The sequence below is a fragment of the Nelusetta ayraudi genome, unplaced genomic scaffold, assembly GCF_046127955.1.
Source record: "Nelusetta ayraudi isolate G7.1 ecotype Tasmania unplaced genomic scaffold, CSIRO-AGI_Nayr_v1 ptg000019l, whole genome shotgun sequence".
Taxonomy (NCBI): Eukaryota; Metazoa; Chordata; class Actinopteri; order Tetraodontiformes; family Monacanthidae; genus Nelusetta; species Nelusetta ayraudi.
In genome coordinates this window covers 3,505,001-3,528,728 of record NW_027466069.1, presented here as the reverse complement: position 1 = coordinate 3,528,728, position 23,728 = coordinate 3,505,001, and the positions used below count along the sequence as shown (strand labels likewise).

The 23,728-nt window shown below is 46.8% G+C and overlaps 2 protein-coding genes across 3 annotated transcripts; one reads left to right on the top strand and one right to left on the bottom strand.

Annotated features, from left to right (window-relative positions):
• The first annotated feature begins 8,193 nt into the window (after positions 1 to 8,193).
• lhfpl5b (LHFPL tetraspan subfamily member 5b) lies at positions 8,194 to 10,206 on the top strand. Its single transcript, XM_076026058.1, has 2 exons — positions 8,194 to 8,728; positions 9,950 to 10,206. Exons 1-2 carry the CDS (start codon positions 8,320 to 8,322, stop codon positions 10,204 to 10,206), a joined length of 666 nt encoding a protein of 221 aa, XP_075882173.1. The 5' UTR covers positions 8,194 to 8,319.
• A 1,145-nt stretch (positions 10,207 to 11,351) lies between these two features.
• srpk1a (SRSF protein kinase 1a) lies at positions 11,352 to 23,591 on the bottom strand. Of its 2 annotated transcripts, XM_076026414.1 has the most exons (16): positions 23,437 to 23,590; positions 22,662 to 22,716; positions 20,673 to 20,800; positions 20,386 to 20,494; positions 20,153 to 20,240; positions 19,526 to 19,613; positions 19,018 to 19,124; positions 18,446 to 18,611; positions 18,343 to 18,368; positions 17,595 to 17,820; positions 17,120 to 17,500; positions 16,874 to 16,974; positions 16,503 to 16,610; positions 16,345 to 16,414; positions 13,777 to 13,869; positions 11,352 to 12,827 (listed from the first exon to the last, which is right to left on the bottom strand). In XM_076026414.1, the coding sequence occupies exons 1-16, from the start codon at positions 23,447 to 23,449 to the stop codon at positions 12,643 to 12,645; spliced, it is 1,944 nt and encodes a 647-aa protein (XP_075882529.1). In that variant the 5' UTR covers positions 23,450 to 23,590; the 3' UTR covers positions 11,352 to 12,642. The 2 variants fall into 2 exon arrangements, with proteins under 2 accessions (XP_075882529.1, XP_075882528.1); XM_076026413.1 differs by lacking the exons at positions 11,352 to 12,827; positions 13,777 to 13,869 and adding an exon at positions 14,247 to 14,678 and having other exon boundaries at positions 23,437 to 23,591.
• Between the last annotated feature and the right edge of the window lie 137 nt (positions 23,592 to 23,728).

The following is a 23,728-nucleotide window of genomic DNA, read 5'->3' as shown; positions in this document are numbered from 1 at the left end:
ATAAGCTCCCATCTCAGTCCCACACAGGTACAACGCACCAGCGTTTTGTTTTTGTTTTTTTTAACGAGCTGGGAATGAGGCCGTCTTTGTGCTCTCTTGATGAGCGCCACCGTTCCCACTGTGCAGGCTATAAAGGAGGCAGAGGGGGGTGGGCTCATAACCACGGCGCTCAAAAAACAAATTGCACGGGGTTGTAAAATGACTGCAGCGAGTCCTTTGAGAGATAAACAAAGGAAATCAAGACGTCAATTAAAGTGACTCCCTCAAAGTAGGATCAGCGTGTTAAGCAACAGCTTGTTATGCTGATTTTCAGATCATTTATTTTTCTGTTGAGTCCGATTGAGTCGTCAACCTTGAGTAAAAGAAAAAATGCTTCTTTACTACTACTACTACTTTTAGCAGCTCCCAGCCTTCTTCCGCTAAAGCAGGTTAACAGCTACATCACATGCTTTCCTGGGTCTCTCACAAGGGTGGAGCCTACTCCTGGCATCACAAAGTGCTAACGATTTGGCACATGCCGATGAGGGACTTTTGCACACACAATGCGGCACCTGAAAATTTTTTTTTTTTTTTTTTCACGCTGCAACTCTCCGTCCTGATGTTCAACCAGTGCGACTCCATAATTCTAATGGAAGCATCAAACTGGACTTGCTGTAAACTAAAAAAGGAAAAGAAAAAAAGGCCTTTCTGGGTGAAGAAGCAGCGGATGAGGAAGTCGGCTGTAGAAATCCTTCACAGTCCAATTAACAGCCAGAGTGCCCCCCCTCCCCACACACACACCACCACCACCACCCACCCACAGCTCTGGCAGCAGCACTTTGCCAAATTTTACTGTCAGCGGGGAGTAAGAAAGAAAGAAAGAGCTCCTTCTCGTCACTTCTTGCTGCAAGGTTATATAACCTCTGGAGCAACACTTGCAACAGGAGCTGACAGGAGACGAGACGCTCTCGACGACACACGCAGAGTCACTTCCAGGGGAAACACATTAGCCTTCATGTTTCATCGGAGCAGCTGAGCGGGTTTGGGGGGGAGGTGCGTTGGTGGGATTGGGGGGGGGGGGGCCCACCGGATCCGTTCAGGGAGCCTCTGACAGACATGTTGACGGTGACATTTCCAAAGGGCAGCGCACACATTATTGGAAACTTCTCACGCATTTGTCTCAAATCATGGGAGAAGCCACCCCCCCCCCCCCCCCCATACACACCACCACCCATCACACACACCCCTCCCCCCCGCCCCTGAATATTGCACATGGAGGAGCGTCGCCGCAATTAAACCCGTCGGAGCCCCGCGGTCGTCCGTCACATGCACACCGACCGGGGGGGGAGGCCACGGAATCGGCCCCCGAGGTGACGATACGTCTCCTTGTCACGCGTGTCCTTGCATAACTGCACCCCAGCCGGGTGTCTCACGCAGAGAGCAAAGATGAGGCGGCAACAGCGGCGTGCAGCGGATATATTAAGGGAGGCGGCAGCGGCGGCGCTTCACAGGGACTCCGCCTGTCAGCCGAGACTGAATGATGACCCCCATCTCACATTTGATATCATGTTTCTCTCTCACATGCACACACACGCAGACAATCGCACGCACACACACGCACACACCCAGCCCTTGAATTGAAACAAAGGGGGATGCATCTGCAGGGAAACAAATACATTATTCACAGATGAGGAGATGAGGCTGCGACGGGAGAGACTTTAAAGGTCTTTGAATATTAAAACCACGGTGGGTGAATATGACGTCTAATAATACCATCACATCTGAGCTTTCAGAAACATTTCACAGCAGAGGATTTATGGGGAACACACTCGTGGGGGCTTGGAGGGTTGGTGGGGGCTCTTAATGACATCAAAAGATCCTCAGAAAAAAAACGATAAAATTTTCATGGTTGTTGAAGCAAATTCAAGATCTATTTTTATTATGTATTTATTTTGTTTGTTTTTATGGTCTGAGTTTGTAATAGTTTATTGAGTTTATTGTACACCTGCACTGCAAGCAAAGATAAAGTGATTCCAGCTTCCTGCAGAAAGCATCACCGGGCTATGACTGTGTCTAAAGTCACACAGTCACAGAAATACGTTGTTTTGCTTTCATAATTCTGGTGTGTTTTGCAATTGGAACATTGGAATTGAAAGATAAGTGAGTCCAGTTATTAAAACTAAGGGCGCGGGGGTTGGAGTGGGACGCATTGAAAAGATATAATTGATTCTGAGCAGGACGGTCATTACGCAGGCATGGATTCAAATTGCTGCCTTTGTGGCAAATTGCAGTTTTGTATAAGTGGAGCGAGTGCGTTGGTGTTCTCCTTCCGCGAGGAACATTCCGAAGGAAGGAGAAACCTGTTTAGCATGTCGCTGAACAAGCACCTGGGTTCCAGCTGTGCTGGGACACATGTCTCAATTATTTCCAACAAAGCCGCCGCGCTCCTTTTTTGTTCTCCCGGTGGAAGCGACAATGCAGCTGGCCGAGGTCTGGACCCTCCCTGCTCCACATTCTGACACACGCGGCCTGAAAGATAATTGTCCCCGGAGACGAGCATCTTTGAGGCGGTGGAGCCTCTGTGAATGGAAATGGAACGATGGTGGTGGTGGTGGTGGTGTGTGTGTGTGTGTGTGTGTGTGTGTGTGTGTGTGAGGCAGGGGGAATTACGTCTGTTGTTGTCGAGGACACAAGCTGTTGCCCTGAGAGAAGCAGAGAAGTGAAGCCACCGCCGCCGCGGCCACAAGGGCCAAACTGAACTCACACGGCTCATTATCTTCAAACGCTGTCTCTGCGGGGAAGCCAGAGCGCGACGCGGCGGCCGAGGGGTCAAGGTTATTGATGCGGCACGAGGCAGCGTTTGGACGACAGCGCCGAGGCACGCAAGGCGATATTAAAAACCAGAGAGAAAAGCCGAGGGTCGCCGGCCGACAATTTGAACGTGCTGCCACGAGCCGCCTGCATACCGATGGCGGTTTTTCTCATTACACTGAAGGCTGAGCGGGGACTAGCCAAATATTATCATTCCTCTCGAATCCAATCCGTCGGGCACGGTAACCCTCCGCCCTGCTGCCCATGAAAGAAACCCGACTTCTAACCGCCGTTTGGTTTACAGCGCGGGCGGCTCCTCATTTTCAAATTACCTCACTGTACAAAGAGCATTAGATGTCACACACTTTGCTCGCAGGTCAGACGAGGGCGCATAACGAGGCAGGAACAAAAAAAGGAAATGAAAATAATCGCACATGACGTTCACAGAAAAAAACTGTGTGATGGAGTCTCAGCGGCGAGGAGCCTTAATCACATCAAGGGACGAGCGCCGGCCATGTTTGATGAGCGCCGGCCATAAATGTAATAAAGCTGCCAAGGTTATTAGAAGTGCCACAGGCCATTTTTTACAGCGGCTCACACACACCTCATATTGGATTATGGAGAGAAATGTGATGAACCAAGGAAGTAGAACTCGGCCATTTGAAGACAACTGGGAGGAGGTTTAATGGCTCGTGACTGCGTCCGTTCGCACACATTAATTCCTCCAGGGGGAGCGCCGCAGCGCTCCGTCCCGCCCCCGTTCACCCGTTTTACCAACAGCGTACTCTTAAAGGTCCCATATTATACTAGTTTTGATCTTGGCGGGAACCCCGCGCAGTGATTTTATTCCAAGAACTCTGGAGATTTCCAGAAGACAACCTATTTAGCCTTCTGTTTGGAGCAAAAAAAAAAAGATACTTCGTTGGAGCTTCTGCATCTTTAGAAGGGAACCAAATTAGGAGCAGCAGGCGACGGCAGGGGTTTTGAAAGCAGGGGCCACAGCCCCCTATGGGGCCGCCAGGGGGTGGTTTGTGATCCATATATAAAATTGGAGAGAAGATAAGAAAAAAATACAAAAGAATAAACCTAAACCTGACCTAATTATTGTTTAATCATTATTATTTTTAAATAATAATGATTAAGCCCAACCCTACCGCTAACCCTAACTCCAATCCCAACCCTAAACCTAACCCCAACTCGAACCCCAACTCTAACACTAACCATAATTCCAACTCGAAGCCCAACTCGAAGCCAAACTCTAGCCCTAACCCCCCAACTCCAAACCTAACCGCAAGACTATCCCCTAAAACCAATCCTAGGCCCAAGCCAACACTAATCTCAAACGCTGTTTATGGGGCCATGGTGTGGAAAAGTTTGGGAAGTCCTGGCCTAGGAGGCATTTTCTTATTTTCTCTAACTTTTTTGCAAACTAACACAAACAAAGGAAGTAAAATATGGACTTTTTTCATTCTCCGGTATTAGAAATGACGTAACCTGACGTATTGGAACTCAGGTATTCGTACAGCCGCGCTCCTCGTAAAAAACAAAGCACAGTTTAGATTCTCTACATAAAACATTTGGATAATGCAAAACTCTTCAACACACTGCGCGTGATAAAGCAGGAGCAATAAATTTGTTGTCATCTCTTTGAGAAAGAGAGTCACGCTCAGTCGTTCCTCTGCGCCGTGATCCATCGTCTCGCTTGTGTTCAGCGGCCTGCAGTCTTTCTCGGAGAAATGTTTGTCATGTAATCCTGTTTTATTTCTCCCTCTCTTGCCTTTGCAATTCAATGCTCGAGGAAGAAAAAAAAAACAACAAAAACGACAACAACAAACTGGCAGCACCTCGTAGCAGCCGCCCTGGGTTGCAGGAAGACGGCGGCAGCGGATTATTGAGTTGGAGATGAACGACGCCCAGCTTCCCTGAGGTGTCGCAACAGTGGAGCAGGGAGGCATGAAATCCAGTCGGCGGAGGTTAAAGAACAACAAATGTGTTGCGAGTCCCTTCTATTGAAGCATCTTCTCCACATGATGGAATATGTGAGACTCCCACGTCCATAATCATCTCTGCAGCACCACAGCTTCTCATTTCTTTGTAAAATAAACATGAGGCGGGACCTCCAGAGAGCTTTTTTCAAGCTCCCTGTGTCCTCAGCCAGTCGTACCTCAGCTGACTGGACCCAGCTGAGTCTGCTGAGGCTGCTGAGGCCGAGATTGAAGCCGCTGTGCACTGCCTCACACCAACATCCGCCAGCCTCTGTCCCTGGTTGAACCGAGATGAGAGCCGAGCAGCTCCACCATCACCAACTCTCCCTCTGCCTCGTCCTCCTGCCTCCTCCTGGGCATCGCCCTCCTCCATGCTCGGGACTCTGCGTCTGCTGCCTCCGGTCAATAAAGTTTGTCCCCACGCGATCCCTGACAGGATAAGTTGCCCCACTCTCTCTCTCTTTTTCTCGCTCCCCCTCTCTCTATTATCTTTCACGCGCGTTCCTTTTTTCACGGAACAGAAACGGCGACAACTGGCTGATGTGATGCGTCGGCCCCAATGCTGAACTTTCTCTGTACTTGCGGCTCTAAAAGTGAGGGCTCGTCCCAGTGAGGTCCAACGCTTTTGTAGCTGCTCCTTTGAAAGGTTTCCCTGGTTAAAACCTGCACCTGTTTTTTTTGGTTTTTTTGGACTGCCCCCATAATGTCCAGAGACTCATTAGCCACGCTCGCCGTCAGACTCCTTCTGTCTCCCTGCTGTCTCTCAGGATGCTTTGTGTGTTTTATCCACCTCAAACTTATCACCTCCAGCCGGCCCTGGCTGCCACCACCATCACCGACACCGTCCACCTGGCAGTGACCGCGGTGGCAGCTCCTGGTGGACGAGGAGGGTTATAGCCCAGAAAACTGCCCTTCCGTTTAACATCCTGCAGCCTGCCTACAGATATGTGGGGCCCATAGGAGTTTTTGCAGAGGACAATAAATTCTGATTTCTAATTTCAGTTATGATTTCACTGTTGCTGTCAATTATTGTAATATTTTCATTTCACTGGCAATATGAGAGACTAGGCTCTGGCATAGATTGGCTAATTGTGAAGTATTGCAGACAGGCCCTGGTGGCAGCTAGCTAGTTAGCTAGCTAGCTGGAAGGGGGCGGTCCTGATGCCACTCAAGTTACTGCTCGCCTGTTGCAGAGCTCGTGCCGAGCTAATGCCGGTGTGTGCGTTATGTTGCAGGTGGGCAGAAGCGATAAACGTCCCGAAGCATTGTATACGTTGTTGTATTTCTTTGTATGTTCGATCACTTTGCGCATTTACTGAGCTAAAGGGTGCCTGTTGCAGAGCGAGTGCTGAGATAATGCCAGCGTGTAAAATTGAATCAGTAGAAACCACACAAGCACGCCTGGACCTTCTTCGATAGATAGATAGATAGATAGATAGATAGATCGATAGATAGATAGATAGATAGATAGATAGATAGATAGATAGATAGATAGAAGGACAAGCAAAGGAAGTAAAGGATACAGACGTGCACAGCTTTTTAAAAACCAGCAGAGTGGATTATTTCTTTTGCATTTTAAAGCCTCGGTCGATTTTTAATAATTAACTCCTATTAACAGAAAAGCTCATTACTCGGGCTTTAAAACAATGTTGGCGAACAAATGAAGGCCGAGTATTACTGGGTTTAATTATATGTAAGCTGCATGTACACGCCAAAGCCTAATTCACAGGGGGATACCCCACCCTCCCATTCCCATCCCTTTCACTGCGATTCTCCTCTTGATGCGATCTCGGAGGGAGCAGAGCGACCGTCGTGATTAAATCTCAGTCAGACTTGTGAGCGGCCGTCACACCTGTCTGGGACGGCGGCTCATTAGAGCCGCGTTTCCTCCAAGGCTCCATTTTTGATTAGAATTCTTTACCGCCTAGCTGTGACGTCTCCCAGCGGCTGATTGTCCCTCCGAGCTGCAGGAACACCATCAGGAATCCCCTGGTGAGATGGGACGAGCTCTCGTCCCCCGAACGCTTCCTCTTGCAGGAGGCAGAGAATCAGCTCCGTTCCAGGGCCGTGAGCAGGGGACGGCTGGAAGATGAAGAGCGTGCAGGTGGCAGAGCCCGGAAAGGAGCAAGATTACAGAATCCTGCTGTTCGGAGGAAAGTGATGTGATTCCGATGATGAACACGTTGATCCAGAGGGGAAATTAAAACAGGGGAGGGGGAAACAGCGCTGACTGAGACATCAGCGCACATCCAACGACACCATCTGCTCTGAGGAAATGCACTGCTGTTTCATCAGAGACACGTCTTTAATTTTACGGCCGTCACATTTGCCATTTCTGGGGCGCCACAGACCGGGGACACTAATGTTGCTGCTGCATGCGAGCTTCTCCAATGAATCAAAATAAGGCACTGTCACTGGCAGTGAGCTTTCGTATGGGCAGCGAACTGGAATCAAAGACCGAAGCCTTTATTTCAAGCTCCTTGCACTGCGAGCAAACAGAGCAGCCGCGCCGCTAAACGTCGCGATAGGGCATTTAAACGTTTGGAATGAGGACGCATGTCCATCCAAGCAAGTAAGTGAAAGTCTGCCGACGCCCGGCTGTTGCCATGACGACACCAACTCTCAGAGCGCACATTTCACCCTGGCCCCCTAATTGATTAAGCAGAAAGAAATCCTAATCCTCGTATCAATTTAAAAGTGCTCCAAGACTGTTTCATTTATGCTACTGTTGCTTGTTTGCAGACATTCATTTATAATTGTACCATTCTCATTATTATACAATAGTTTCTTGTGAAGAGAATCAGACCATTGTTTTCCGCTTAATATGAGACATTTGAGTACAGAGGTGGTCACTGCAAATATGCCAGACTTAGTACTAGCACTAGCTGCTAGATTTCGTCCGTAGTCCTCCGCAATACAACAATTAACTTAAAAAGAACAATTGACATAAAAGATACAACAATTGATATAAAAAGTCCATCAACATTCACGCGTTATAACTATGCTTACCCTATTGCACAGATTAAACATGGTGCTCACAAGTTTGCCAATATCCAGTCTGTGAGTTGTGCTTTAAAAGTTCTAAAATTGCCGAGATCAACTGCTGTTTTATCTCAAAATTGCTATTTCAACATCGTGGGACGATAAAAGCTTTGTCTTAAAGTGGGAACTAAATTTGGACAAATATGTCTTGTGCATCAAATTCCCTTTGAAAGAGCCAGTAAGCCTCAGTCAGCCCTGACTGAATGATTGAACACACTGCCTGTCATCCTGATCTGAAAGTTGTCATTCTCCGACGTCAGAGCAACGTCATTAATTATGGAGGAGGAGGGAGGCGGGGGAGTGGGGCGCTGTCCAGGGTGCTGAACGCAAAGCCTGGTCTTTTGGTGCACAGCCGGCACAGCAGCAGCAGCAGCAGTGCCAACCGTTTGATTGGCTGACAGCAGGTGGACAGTGCAATAGTGCAATATCTTGGCAGGAAGCTGATTATTTTCGGAAGATGGAGCACAACTGAGAAAACTCCGACCGATTCCACCGGCCAAACATGGATCTGCTGCCGGCTCAGGAGGCCGCCAAGATCTACCACACCAACTATGTGAGGAACTCGCGGGCCATCGGCGTCATGTGGGCCGTGTTCACCATCTGCTTCGTCATCATCACCGTGGTGGTGTTCATCCAGCCCTTCTGGATCGGCGACAGCGTCAACACACCGCAGGCCGGATACTTCGGCCTCTTCCACTACTGCATCGGCAACGCGCTCACCTCGGAGCTCACCTGCAAGGGCAGCGCGCTGGACTTCGCCTCAATCCCCTCGCCCGCCTTCAGGACGGCCATGTTCTTCGTGGGGACGTCCATGCTGCTGGTGGTGGGCACCATGGTCTGCTTCAGCCTCTTCTTCTTCTGCAACGCGGGCAACGTCTACAAGATCTGCGCCTGGATGCAGTTGGCCTCAGGTGAGGTGGAAGTGGTGCAAAAGCAGGAGCACTTTGTGAAAATGCTTTTATCGCTTCATTCCCAGTCAAAGGTAAAAGATGAATGCTTTTTTTATTGTCTGGTGACATTTCATCCATTTTCTCCTTCAAATTATCTATCATGGGTTTTGTTTTTGCTCCGCTGAGAAACGCATCATAAATCAAGGATGTGATCCAATGATACATAATAATATGATTTGAAATGAAGAAAAGATTCCTAGGTGATAATGTTGTCATATTTATGATCATAAATTTAACAGCAATCCCTGCATCACTCACTAAACTCTAGTTGTACACTCTCCTCTATACTTGCACAACATTATATCTGTGGCAATGATGGTACTTTTGCAGAAACTGTTGCAAAAAAAATTGCAAAATCATCAGCATAAATTGCACATCCAGGTTCTGGCGCTACAGCAGAAACATAGTGGTGCAAGGAAAATATTTATATTTCAATAAATATAAATGTATACTAGTGTGAAATGTAAACTGACATTCAAACATACAATATAACTAAACACATTTCCATTTTTTCAATTGTTCTATTTTATATCAAAGGAATCTGTAGATGTCACTTGGTGGGCCTCTAAAACCTCACAACTGATTCAACATTTCCACCTTTTTTGTCCCCGAGTAAAATCTAACATTTGGTTTTGAAGCGAACGCTGTTGACACCACTGAAACACGATCCGGGGTTCCGCCAGCAGAAGCAGAGGAATAGCGAGGTTACGAGGTGCTTCATTAGCCAGCCTCTCACCCTTCTCACCTTTCTGCTTTTCGCGCTGGTCCGTGGATGTGTTGCTCTCCGCCGCGACGCCAGGCAGCAGATCCAGTTTCAGGCCAGACTCTGACACCTTCTCACGGTGGATTAGTCGCGGGTAACAGGATCAGATGTGTTCGCACGTCGTTAGCTGATCTAAACTCACACCTGAGCAGCGAGTAGACCAGAGGCACGTGAGGGTTGTGTTGCAACTGATCTCAGGTGTGTCGTTTGCAAAAGTATGCAAGTATCACCTAAGTGTCAAAACGAGAAGATCCTCAGAGTGTTAGCTGACATGCCAGCGACGTAAAAAAAAAAAAAAAACACGTTAAAAAGCTGAAACGGTCAGTTTTTTTTCATAATAAGACCCCTTTATGCCTTCAACTGCCTACTGACTACAAGCTTTCAAAGCACTCCAACTGCCAGCGTTGTCTCCCCTGCAGCCGCGCTGATGGTGATGGGCTGCATGATCTACCCGGACGGCTGGGACGCTCCCGAGGTGAAGAGGATGTGCGGCCAGAGGACGGACAAGTACAGCCTGGGGAACTGCACCGTGCGCTGGGCTTACATCCTGGCCATCATCAGCATCCTGGACGCCCTCCTGCTGGCGTTCCTCTCCTTCACCCTCGGCAACCGGCAGGACAAACTGCTGCCGGACGACTTTGAGGTGGAGGGAGCAGGTAACGGCGTCGAAACATAAAGGGAGGCTGAAAAACTGACAGAGAAATGTGATCAGAAAGTGTTTGGATCACAGACACACAGGGTGTATCAGAGCAAAAACACGGGTTTGCAGCAGGCTTTCATGGTGCTGATCACTTAAGAACTGCGGCCTGGGGGCCATATGCGGCCCGTTAATCTTTTTAATCCTGCCCGGCGAACTTATATTAACAGTAAATAAGTAATAAAATAGCTGCATTTCATCCATTTTTTTTTAGTGTATTAAGAGTCATTTTAATATAGAGCTAAATACCGCTGGGCTTCAAAGACATATATTTTTTTAACACTTTAGTTCATTTTCCATTAACATTAAAGCACATTTTCTACATATCCCATGATTCATTTTTCCTCTTATGAGGTGGCTCACCAGAACACTCCTTCCATCTGCTGCTGCCGCTCCGGCCCCTCTGTCAATTTTAGTACCCATTGTGGCCCACCAGTCAAAAGGTTTGCACATCCCTGGGTTAGAGGGTGGAGCCAGAGGTAGGGGAAGCCTGCTGTAATCAAGAGCCACAGTGTGCAGGCAGGTGTGGGAGGGAGATGACTGTGGAGCTGAAGAGACACAGGAGGTCTTGGACCCAGCCAATGAGAGCCAGAGATCAGAGAGTGACTGGATTAGACCAGGCTGCCCAAAGGGCAATGGTCAAAGGGGAGTCATAGTCCATGTCTTCACTCATGACTATTACTTGTAAACTGGTGACGTTTTGCTTAGAAAATGTTGCAGGTGCAACACAGGGAGGCCCATGCAGCTAAAGTAGCTCAGTGCCCCGCAGGCTGTTTGATTTGGCTTCAGGTTTGAGTCACTGCTCTCCAGAAGCTCCTTAATGACTGATCACTACTGATACAAATACAAGGTGCAGCTGCAAGACAAACACAGCTTGTAAATTTGACTTACTTTTTCTTCTTTCCTTCAGAAAACTGATGAGCACGGGCCGGAAGATCCACACTGGGATGATTGGGAGCAACAACAGCCTTCGATCATCGTTTAGATCAAACTGTTCACCAGCCTTCAGTTGCATGGGCTGCAATTTCCACAGTTGCAAGGAACCAGTTTATTCTATGAAGCAGGCTCGCAACCCAAGCATTTGCCTCGTAATAAACCCAGAAACCAGTCTGACACAGTCACTGTGTTGTATGAACATCTGTTTTATTGTATGGTGTGTTGCACAGGTTTTTCTTTTTTTTTCTTTTTTCTTTTTTTAATCCACTGCTCATGTAAAGTCTATGTTTTTGGAATCTGACACCGATGTAAATTTCGTTGTTTGTTTGTTTTTTTTTGTTTCGCTAAATCTCAACACATAATGCGGTTACCTTGATATGATCAATTTGTAACAACATAAGGTAATATCAGATCCCACCGTTTCTATGGTAACAACCAGAGACACCAACAGTTGGCCAACCACACGAGTGAGCTCCGACAGATCTTCCATACCCTTTATTAAAACACAGCTACCCAACCAAATATTTTTTTAAGCTAAGATATAAGATTTGTTAAAAACTGTACATAACTGTAATATACATAAAGGCAAACTCTTTGGTACAGATATATACAGTTTATTTCCACTTATTCCTTTAGATCGGGGCTCTTGGCATACTGACCTGTTGAAAACTTTCAAAATGCTTCTTTTTTTTTTTTTTTTCCTGAAAAGTAATCGGCGCCTCAGATTACCAGTCACCTGTGCGACAGGAGCAACTCGTCCAAACAGATATCAGGCGGCGGCTACGGCTAAATAACATGGCCAACGCTGCCGGACAGTGGATGTCTCTGCAAGGAACTACGGTCGGGTCTGTCTGAGGAAAACGCATTTACTGCGGTGTAAATGTCTTGCCCAGTGTGCAACTTTCTACGCCTACTATACAAATACAAAATATGTATACCTTACATGTTTAATATAAGATCCAACTTAGAAAAAACAAAAAAAAACAAAAACAAAACAACACCACACTGATGAAAACAATGTTAGCAAGTTCTTTTGCAAAAGGGACAGAAATGAGGGGTCAAAGGCTACATATCCTTGATTTGTTTGGGGGGGGTTTAGTGCAGGAGTGTAACAAACAAGGATGAGTCACTAGCAGTACAACAAATGGGCTTTTTTTTTTTTGTTGCCTTAATAAACGGGTGAACGGCGCACAGCAGTTTGGAAAAACATGACCACAAAAAGAATATAAGTCTACTAGATTCCCCACGTCGTCACGCTAAGAGAAGAACCGTCACGTACAAAGCAAACATACACAGAAGCATCAGTTCATAAACGGAAACAAAAAAAATGATAAAACGAAAAAGAAAAAAAAATAGAGAAATAAATATTCATCTGATATGCCCAAACTGGAAAGTGATCTGTTGCAGTCTCTGGCGAGAGTGAGGAGAGGAAGAAGAGGAGGAGGAGGAGGAGGAAGGTGCGGTAACTGGAGGTCTCCACTAGAGGGCGAGCCAGGGGTGGCGCAAGCACTCTGCGGCCGTGGCTCTCTTCTCGGGGACCAGCTCCAGCATGGGCAGCAGGAAGTCGGCGAAGCAATCGGCCTCCTCCCGCGGCCACTCGTACTTGTCCACCAGCACCTCCAGCAGGCCCCAGGGCTTCAGCTTGGTGATGTGTTTCAAGTCACCTGCAGCGGGGCCACACAGCACCGCGTCAGAGAACAACACGCCGCAGGGGTTCAGCGGCGGCGTAGGTGGGAGCACACCGCTGAGATTCCGATCTACTGCGATATACCATGAAAACAACTTGTCAGGTTGATTAAATTTGGGTGTGTGACAAATAGCTTAGCATGCCTCGGGGCTTGGCAGAGACCTCTTCCACATATTGACACTGAACAGCGTGACTGAATAAAATAATAGTCAATTTGTTAAATAGTTAGTTAGAAAAAGTCTGGAATGAGTTTTGTTCCCAACATCAGGACATTTCATAAAAATCAGGTCAAATCCGGAAGAGCAGCGCATCACTGGCAGTTGTGGGCGCAGGGACACAGACTGTCTCGCTGGTCACGACCACAAGAGCAGGATGACGTCATCTGCAACACCGACGTGATTTCATTCCATGTTCCTCGGCTGCGATTGAGGGCGGAAACTCTGAGAGAGACTGAGGTGATTCATCAGATTGGACGCTTGTTTCCGATTTCAATGCCAAAGGACGTTTAATTCATTTCATTCACAGCCCAGTTAGATTTACTTTTTTTTCTGTCGAAGCCGTCAAAGACTCAACGCGCGAGATGGGTTTGTGGCAGAGTGCAGCTGTTTTACAGGGCCGCAAATCAAAGGTGATTGAAAGTGAATATTTCTCGGGATTGTGCTCCTTCAAAGTCGCCTTTTCAATCACTTTCAACACCGCAGAGCCGCCAAGAGGAAGGAGACGCTGCGAGGAGGCGTCTTTGTGCGCTTTGCCAACAGCGTTGTTATCAAAAGCCACTTTTGTGTACTGCATGCACGTTGGTATTGAAGCTGATTAAAACAGAATGGACAGGGGAGGTGAACCCGACAAGGCTGCGGGTCCGGGTGCAAAAGAGAAAACGGCTGCTGTAATTCCCAACACCGTTTTTTTTTTTTGTTTTTTTTTACCTTTCTTGGTGAAAAAGTCCTTGGAATATTTGCCGGCCATTATGAGTTTGCGCGGGACGCTCCCCAGCAGCTCAATGATCAGTGCTATATGGTCTACATGGTGAGAGGGGGGAGGGGGGGGGTGCGTATAAGAGGAGGGGGGAGGAGAAAACAAAGACACACAAACAAGAGTCATCAGACAAGAGTTCTGTGGCGGCCCCCGGCCTGAGAGTGCGGCTGGAGGCTGGAGGCTGGAGGCTGGAGGCGCCAGCAGACACCTGAGCCACATCAGTTCAGACCTTCTCTGCAGGTCCATCCACTAAACACAGCCACCAGAGACTCCCTATTGGCATCATGATATTTTCTCACACCGTTTAACGATGCGATAATCTTGAAAAGATCTCATTTTTAGACGTCTGATAAAGTTCAGCAGAGATGAATTTATTCATCAAAAGGATCATTATCATTATTATTATTATTATTATTATTATTATTATTATTATTATTATTATTATTATTATTAAATTCAAATGGGTCTGCTGCTGCTGTTGTTTGGCTTTGCACCTTGAGCAAAGCAGTTCGAGCTTAGCGTGCAGGGATCAAAGCATAATCCAGGTTTTTGCGCTACTTCAAATAGGCTCAATTTGAAGTCTGGTGGCTCCGTTTAGAAACACATTTCATATTTTTTTTTAAAAGTCTGCTTTTGATTTTCCCCGGCCCGCTGGTCCCTTGCAGGCAGACGCCGCAAAGCACCGCCAGCAGTGACCTTTGCCCTCCAGCTCCCATCCGCCGCTTACAGAGCCGGGGGCCCCGCAACAGACAGAGCGTACCTCTCTTGGTGAAGTATTCCTGTGCGTATTTCCCACTCAGAGCATAGTGGCGAGGGATTTTACCCAGCAACTCAATGACGAGAGCGAGATGGTCTGGAAATGAGGCACATCGGAGGAGGAGGAGGAGGAGGAGGAGGAGAAGGATGACAGGAAGCCGAGGGAACACGGTTGGAAATAGCCGTGTGGGACAAAAGACGATGACAGCCATGTATGATGAGAAAAAAAGCACATGAATGGACAGCGGGCAACCGTTGCTTAATATCAAAAAGCTACTAAAAACACCAAAGCCTTCTGGGGACACAGAACAATGGAAGACAGTCAAACTGGAAGGACAAAAAAAAATAAGAAGCTGTGGGAGAACAAGAAGCAGAAACCGCAACCGAGCTCATGATTGAAAAATGACGGCTGCGGGGCCGAGCGCCAAGCCAGAGCCCAATCTGAGCGCATACCTGACGTGCTGCAACAGAACCGTGTCAGAGCGCAGACGTCATGCGAAGCGGCGAGCCAACGTAAACAAGAGTGCAAGAGAGCAAAGGCAGGCGAGCGGCGGAAAGATGGAGGTGGGTGGGTGGATGGGGGGGGGGTGAGGGGGCGGAAAGGTGCGCGAGGAAATGAGCGATGGCCTCGTTTCCAGTGTTTGAGGTGTTAGAGAGGAAATAAGCACAGGAATGTTTTGGCACTCGTAAATACGGCTTCGTCTAAACAGTGCTGGAAAAAAGAAATTAAAAGTTTCATAAAGTGGAATTTATTCCACAGGATGGTTTGGTTCACAAGTTCACAGGTCGTCATGCTAGGTTAAAAATTCCTGGTACTGTTTTTTTTTGTTTGTTTTTTTTTCTTAAATCGACGACAGCGGTGATAAATCACTAAACTGTGGATCAGTGAATGTGGAAACATGTCGTCACTACAGTAATAACTGCAGGACTGCTTTAAAGTTCCCGCTGACAGAGTCAATTCCTCCCGCACGTTCCGATCAAGCTAGAAATTAGAAGCCACGTAGCGGCAACCGACAATTTTCTGCTTTTTGGCGGCGACACATCGTCTCAATAGCTGCGTTTCCATTACCACTAGTCATGGAAACACCTAAATTTCAAAAAACCTCTCAAATATAACTAAATGGCTTTGACGCTCTCGTGAGGTGGTTTTTCAGACATATCGATATAGCGCAACATCGCAAAAGTGTCACGGAAACACTTTTTCGCGATTAGCGTCGTCGGATGTGACGTACGCGGTCATGTGACCAGTTCCCTTGAAGTGAAGCGGTCATGTGACCAGTTCACTTGAAGTGAAAATCGCGCGTTATGCTTGGACAGAGGAGGAGACAAAATATTTTTTACAGGTCATCAAAGAGAAAATTATAACAACCATTCTTGACAGCAAACAAACGTGAACAAACAAAAGCTAACGTAATTCTCATAAACCGCGAGATTTTACGAGAACTACGTCCCACGAGACGAGATTTTACGAGAATTACGGCTCATGCGTAAAACGCAAATCGCAATTGTACTTTGCTGAAATTGTACAAATATCGCTTTTATTTTGCGAAAAACTTTAATGGAAACGCGGCTAATGTCATTACGAACATGTGACACCCTCAATTTCATTTTTTTTATGATTATTATATCGCAGTAATCACATTACAAACCGGAGACTTGAGTGGTACCGTAACATTTTGACATTGCTATTACCCTAAAATATCATTTTCAGTCATAAAATCATTTTAATGAACAGGAGGAAGAAGAGGCGGCAGCAGCAGTACCTTCATCCCTGGAATAATCTTCTCCAGAATGTGGTTCAAACAAGTAGTCCCCGGTGGCGAGCTCAAAGGCCTGGCGAGACGTCGTAAACAGGGACTTGAGTGAATGCATTATCTTTGACATTGGCTATATTGGAGTGTTTCCAGCGAGCGCGCCTCACCATGCAGGCTGTGCTCCATATATCAGCCGGTGTGCTGTATCCAGAGCCGATGAGCACCTCCAGGGAGCGGTACTGCCGTGTCTGGATGTCTTCAGTAAAGTGCTTGTGCTAAAAAGGAGGAGAGAAGAAGAGAAACGGGGCGGTGGTGGCGGGTGAAGAACAATTGTTGTGCTTTTGCAAGAAAAGTTGCACTTTTTTTTTTTTTTTTTTTTTTTTAAATCGCATGTCAAATACAGTTCAGTTTAAACAGGAGGGGTTAAAGCCTCTTGTTGTTTTTGGCTCTTCTAAACTCGATGACACTGCATGTGTCCCTTGCTGTGAGGCCCTGTCCCTAATCAGGAAATCCCTCAGGTCATTAGTAGTGTACTCACCACCCAGCAAGCATTTCCCAAATCTGCGATCTTGACCTTGATTTGCTCGCCATTGAGCGGATCAAGAGGGTTAACCAGCAGGGACCCCGCTGTTTGCTTGCCTGCATCAGAGCAAAGGAGAAAAAGAAGAGGGGACACCGATAAAAGAAGGGTCGACTTTGAGCTTCTGCAGCGGCTCGGAGGCTAATCAGAGCCGACGGCTCCTCGCGACGACGTCTGCGGTCGCCTGAAGCGGCGCCCACTGACCGTTTCTCATGTGTTCGTCCGCAGAGAGGTGACCGTCGGAGCCGTCCCCCTGCAAGATGCTGCGCTCCAGCTCCCCCTCCTCCAGCCCGGCGGGAAGTTGCCTCTGGTCGTAGTCGCCACTCTCAGCGCCGCCTCCCCCGAGCTCAATGTCCAGCCCCTGGAGGCCGGCGCCATCCACGCCATTGCAGACGGGATGGACGGGCGACTCGGATCGCCGCTCTCCCTCGACGCTTCCACCCTCTTCCGGCTCCGCGTTGCCGTTGTGTCGGTCTTCTTCCCTCCACTGGGACCGCCGCTGGTCCGCCTCCACGTGGCCGTTGCAGTTCACCTCCGTGGGCTCCTCTGGTCCCGCCCCCATCAGGTCCACGGTCGCGGCGTTTTCTGATGACCGACACCACAGAGTTTATGACCATCCAACAGCGACAGCAGGACTCGCAGTGAAACGGATTCAGAAGGCGAGATGTCCGACACTGACCTTCCGCCTCCTCGTTTCCCAGCTCCTGGAGGGACACCTGTCTGAGCGGAGCGCAAGCTCGTCCCTTCGGGGACTCTGGGTCCTCGTACTCGTCGTCGTCCTCCTCTCGGGTCTCGGTGGTCTTTTCGATCTCCTCCAGGTCCAGGATGCACTTCTCCAGCAACTCCGCCTGGCGCTTCTGCTTCTTTTTTAACTTCTTCTTCTTGTTCTTTGACATTTTCACCGCCTGCAAGAGAAAAGTTGAGGAAGTGGCTTTCAGTTTGGTCAGTGTACAGGATTGCTGTGACTGCGCTTCACTAAAGGTCCGGGCAATAGGTGAAGTGACGAAAAATGTGAATTTTTCACCGGCAATTTTTTTCTGTACACACCAAGCGCGACACAAATATGAATATAAAATTCAGTAAGCATACAAAAGTTTGGGGCTCTTTCTTTCAAGCCGAAGGAGACAAACAGTTTCTTGACCACGTTATTTAAGTTACTGTTGCCATAAAATATGTTTACGTTTTTCTGTGGATGTGCTTATCATTTAGAAAGCTTTTTGGAACAGATTCAAGCGAAAGAATAAAACATGTTTTTTTAAAAGTGTGGCGACCGAGAAGTTTTGTTTTACGTGCGTAAAACGAACCCTTTGACTTCAATAGGTTTTTTTTAAAAAAGCAAATCATTCGCCTGGCGAGTTTGCTCTTGGTGTGTAAGGACCTTGACAGCTATGTTGTGATGCATGGTGGGGGGTTGTGGGGTGTTGTACCTGTTTAGGAGCAGGTGCCGTGCTTACTGCGAAGAGGAAAGCAGACGGTTACAAAGTCTCATTTGAAACAACACGTGAGAGTGCTTGCGTGCGCGTGTCATACTTGCGGAGCCAGAGGGAGGCGGCGCTCCAGCCCTCTGCCACTCTGTGGCTTCAGCCGCCAGCTTCCTGACGTACGGCTCATTCACACTCATCAAAATGTTCTCCGGTTTGATGTCGGTGTGGATGATGTCACACTTGGAGTGCAGATAGTCCAGACCTTGAAGTACCTGCAATGCAAACGACATGGAGACAATAGACTCAGAACGTGTAAAAAACTGTTGTTTTTTTTTTCTTCCATTGCTTTGATGTTGATACACATAGAGTCAAAACATACAGAAGGGATTATTGACATGGAACCTAAATCTAGGCAATGAGTGATCTAATCTATATAGAATGGGAGGAAGGCGCTATTTCTAGATGTGTTTTGCTGCTGCCGTCTGTCATGTTGTGTCAAGAATACCGTGAGTCATGTTTCTTGCTCACTGATAATGCATTCAGTCATCAAATTAAGCTCCGCCTCGACTGGTTTCCATCTGTCTCAACAGTCTGGAGGCTACCCGTCTGTTGGAGGCTTGTTGGAGCAACATTTCAATGTTTGCAATACGCCACCAGTAAACAATAGGCTTGCGTTACCTGTCTTATGATGCTCTTCACACACGGCAGGGGCAGGCCTTGGTAATTGGACTTTATGATCCACTTTAATAAATGATGGCCGAGCACCTCAAACACCATGCAGACGTCTGACAGTCGCAACAGTTAAGGTTAAAAATAGCATTGACGCGGCGAGGAGACAGAAAACAAAAATTGCAGTTACCACACAAAGAGCATTTGTACTGAAAACAGGGCAGGCAGGTCCAGGGAGAGCAAACACACACGTTGTCTGGAAGTCTCACGTTACAACACAGCAATCCCCAAGGTATTCAAAGGATCCTACACAGCCTGCACGCTGTTTAAAGGTGGACGCACAAAGTTCAGTTCAGTACACGATCACCTGTTCTTTACTCTGTTTGTTGGCTGGCTGCATTTAACACTCGGGGGGGGGGGGGGATTGAACACTCGCAATTTCTCAGTATCCATTCATGTTAATCAAGTTGGAATAACAGAAAAGACCCACGAGGGACATTTTTGGTGCTAAAGATACGAGTTCCATTAACTCCAGAGATCTTGAAGTCATCTAGCAGCTGGACCACCATCTCCCGGTTGGGGTCATCGGGGTCTGAATTTCTGACCTGAGGGAAGGAAGCATTTTTATCGTTAGAAATAGGGATGTTAACAATTAATCGATTGTCGATTAATAATTTAATCGATTAAATTAAATTAGTCGCAATTAATTGAAAACTTTTTACACAGGCGTGGTGTATACCTGTATGCCAACAAAAAAAGATTTTTTGAAATGTGACCCATTAGAAGTCAATTTAAAGTCAGAGGATAAATGTTAAGGGTGTTTTTACTTTTCTTTGATGTAAAAATGGGACACAGGACCCTCAACATTATTTAAGGGTTAAATGAAGTGTTCCTTAAACATTTTCCATTGTGAAAAATCTTCGCTTATCAATTAATCGATAATCGATCGATAAGGTCAATCAACTAACGATTGATGAATTAATGGAGGATTAAATGCGTCTTGACACCTGCATAATATTCAAACTTCATGAAAATTGTGCATGCTCTAATTTCAGTGATAAATGATGGTAAGTGACACAGGAATAAGTTACATTTCTTGTTTTGGCAATGCTGACAAATACAGCGGAGAAAATCAGCGACTTACAGATCTGAGGAGTTTGATCTCATCCACCGCCGTCTCTGTGTAGTGCTCCGCACTCTTCACCACCTTCATTGCAACAAACCTCTTCACCCTGCAACCACAGAGACGGTAACATCTGTTAACAGGAAGCACAAGGTGCAGCACCAACACCTCACAGTCGTCAACGGTTAAATTCAACCAAAGGCCTCAGAAACATGATAGCGTAGCAACGGTATGAAGAGAAACAGTTGTCGTACTGGATGTCCCAGGCGAGCCACACAGTGGAAAAGTGACCCCAGCCCAGTTTCCGGATCACATGGTATTTCCCGTTGTAAAGATCCCCAACTTTCACATGGTGGTAGCCACCTGCAAAAGACGGAGCATGTAGATTAGACAGACGATTAATTAATGTGGCCGCAGCTGATTCCAATGTTAGGATTAGTGTTAGCAAGCACCTAAAGGTGAACATCTTTTTCTTTTCATATTTAGTTTTCAATCATCCTAATCAATTAAAAGAGCAAGGTCAAAAAAAGTACAAAGACACCTTTGCAATAATCGTGGGGGTCTTCCTGTTCCTCGTCATCAGAGCCCAGAATTTCTTCAGGCTCCTCGGGTTCCTGAGGCGATGTCTCAGGTTGGGCTTGCTGCCGAGCTCTGGGATTTACTGTTTGCCTGAGAAACAAACGCGAGGACAGAAACAACAGCAAGTCAGGCCAATCTCTATTTTCACAGAACTCAGTCTTTTATTTGACAAGAACAGAACGTCTTTTATGAGAAGGCATTTGGAAGGACTAAAGAGAAAATTCCCCCCGAAGCCCTCAGCAGGAAGCGGTGTGCCTTGATCAACAAAGTCTACAGGAGCCTCTCCCATCCCTTTTACCTCGGCATAATTCTCTTGGAAGTGAAACTCACTGCAACACCGGCCAAAAACCTGTCACAGAATCACTGTGGTGCAAACGTCCAATGTTCTTTTCATCTTACACTAGACAGTGATGCACCGTTGCGGGTAACATCATCAATACCTGCCTCTGGTCTGTGTTAATGAATAAATGCGCTCCAGGCTACATGTTGTTCCTTCATAGTTAACGGCAAATTGATAGCCAGACACAAACTGCATATGGTGCATATCAAAAAACACTGACTACGAGATAAAAATTAATTACAATCTAACAAGCTAGAAAAGGTTAATTAGTCTCTTTTGAAACCTAGAGACAAAACCTACTCATGCATTTTTATAAAAAATTGCAGTGCCACTTTTCGTCTGCGTGTGCATGCACAGCTTCCAACAATGTGCCTTTGCCAACTGCTAAAATTAACTTGAAAGCCAAACAGCCTGATGTTACTTCCTCCAGAGAAGATTAGGGCCGCTCATCACCATAGGAGCCGCAGGGCTGAGATCGCATTCAAATAAAACCCCCAGCCGGTCTTCTATGGTGTCTTGCAAAATGAGCTTGTGGTTTTCACGTCGTCTGTAGTCTGACTGTGCCATTGCAGAGCAAGACAGACTACACTGTACTTGCAGCACCAGTTGTGTTACAATATTTAATCGATGAAGAAGTATTTCCGTTCTTTTTTTTTTTTTTTTTGCAGGACAGTCTTGCCTTACATCCACGAACAATACTGCTGTGGCTGTCTTTTGAGTTAAAATATGTAATATATATATATATATATATATATATATATATATATATATATATGCATGCATGGATGAGAAATCGCATGATGTATACTAACTGGTACCAGGTTTCAATTTGTTCCATTCAATTTAAAAAAGAAATGCCAAAATCAGCCGTCAGGACCAGGAGAAGCAACTGTGTGCAGTTGTGCTGTTTCCAGCGAGCAGCACCGTGCTTCAGTGGACTGATGTGGGCTCCTTCATTCTCTGATTTTAAATATAGCAATGGGCTGTTACGTAACGCTCCAGAGGATGCCACTGATGGCATGATTAGTAGATCGTTAGCTACAGCAAGCGATCGGCACCGGCGATCGATGGTGACCATGTCCTGTTTTTGAGTCGCACAGGCCGCCTCACCTTGTTCGGGAACTATTTCAAAATCGAAACATGAGCGTGGGAAAGTTCCTTTTGAGACCCTGCTCGCGGAACATTGTGTACGGAAACAGCAGCTGACAATTCACAAAACGCAAAAAGAAAAAAAGGGGGCTGTGAACGTCAGGTTGCTTGGAGCTGCTGTTCACTGAATCACCCAAGCATTAAAAAAAAAAAAAAACAGCCCTAACCTACTGAGTCAAACGTAAGGATTTCGTGCAACACATGTTCATACCAGTCTACCGTGTCTTTATCTTTAGATCACGCACGGACCAAAATAAACGCGGAGGGCAAACGCGCGTGCAAAGGACCTTGCGTCATTCTCACATAGAAACGTAAAGGACCGCACGTGAGCGCCCCGCAAACAAACACCCGCCGTTCTCAGTTTGCGACAAATACACGCTGGTGCAGCAGCAGCAACAACAACAACAACAAAATGCACAATGACGCAATATGTCTGGGGCATTACCCCCAAAAAACACTTACTTTTTGTTGGTCTTCTTTGCTTTCGCCCTCTTCTTCCGCGCCTGGAGTGCCAGAACTGTCAGAATAAATCAGAATTATCATCAATTTTACTCGCACTTGTCAAGAACGTCACTCGGACACACACACAAAAAAAAGGTGACACGGTGTAAGGTAAAGCTTGGCAACACCTCAACCTACAATCCATGTACGTCACTATTAAGGAGATTATTGTGTATCGTAATGAATTGGAATAATTGTAAAATAAATTAAAAAAATAAATAAATAAATAAATAAACATGACATCTGTCGGCCTGTCAAGAAGCCACTTGATTACATCGACTGACGTTTTGCGTCAAATGAGGTTTACAACATCAAGCTAGATACCAAGATTACCATTCTCCAACGACTGTACGAACACTCAAGTAATTCCAGTCACTTTAGCTCACAGCAGGTCGGTACGTGACGACCATTAGCATGGAAATGGTTTATGGTTTGTGGTACCTTTAATACTGCAGCTGCTTAACGTTATGCGATAAATAAAAAAGGGATCAGACAAGCAGCTACCGTTTAATACCCCTGACATCTCTCACTGGTGCTAAAGCTAACGTCTAGGAAGCTAACGTAGCTCGCACCAGCTCAACACTGCGTGACAGGCGGGTCCAATTAAACCCTCCGAATTAACGCGGCCACCCGACACGAAACATTTGGGACCGAATATACACCCTGCACAACACTGTCGACACACACGGGCAGACATGACATGTGTTCTCGGCGCTTTGTCGGTGAAAAGATTTACCTTTTCTCTCCATGTTGGCTGGGTCCGTAGCCTAGCGTTAGCTACAACGCCAGTGATCGAATGTTCCGCGCATGCGCACTGCGTCGTCTGGCTGAGCGGAGTTCCCTGCTTTCCCACCGATGTACGAACCAGAGTCCCTGTGTTATTTTAGCTATTTCGAAGCTCCGCTTCGCTGAAGGGCAGATGACACGCAGAACAGTCCGTATTAATCTTGCATTTTATGGAGCACTCGCGTAAACTGGTAGCTCAAACCAAACAGCATGAGAGAAATAAAGGCAGGTGCAGAAACGGT

Coding starts and splice junctions, on each gene's coding strand:
- lhfpl5b (XM_076026058.1), top strand. CDS start 8,320: ATGGATCTGCTGCCGGCTCAGGAGGCCGCCAAGATCTACCACACCAAC. Junction 8,729..9,949: donor CTGGATGCAGTTGGCCTCAG/GTGAGGTGGAAG, acceptor TCTCCCCTGCAG/CCGCGCTGATGGTGATGGGC.
- srpk1a (XM_076026413.1), bottom strand. Junction 19,614..20,152: donor AGATCAAACTCCTCAGATCT/GTAAGTCGCTGA, acceptor TCCTTCCCTCAG/GTCAGAAATTCAGACCCCGA. Junction 16,975..17,119: donor GGACGAACACATGAGAAACG/GTCAGTGGGCGC, acceptor GCTCTGATGCAG/GCAAGCAAACAGCGGGGTCC.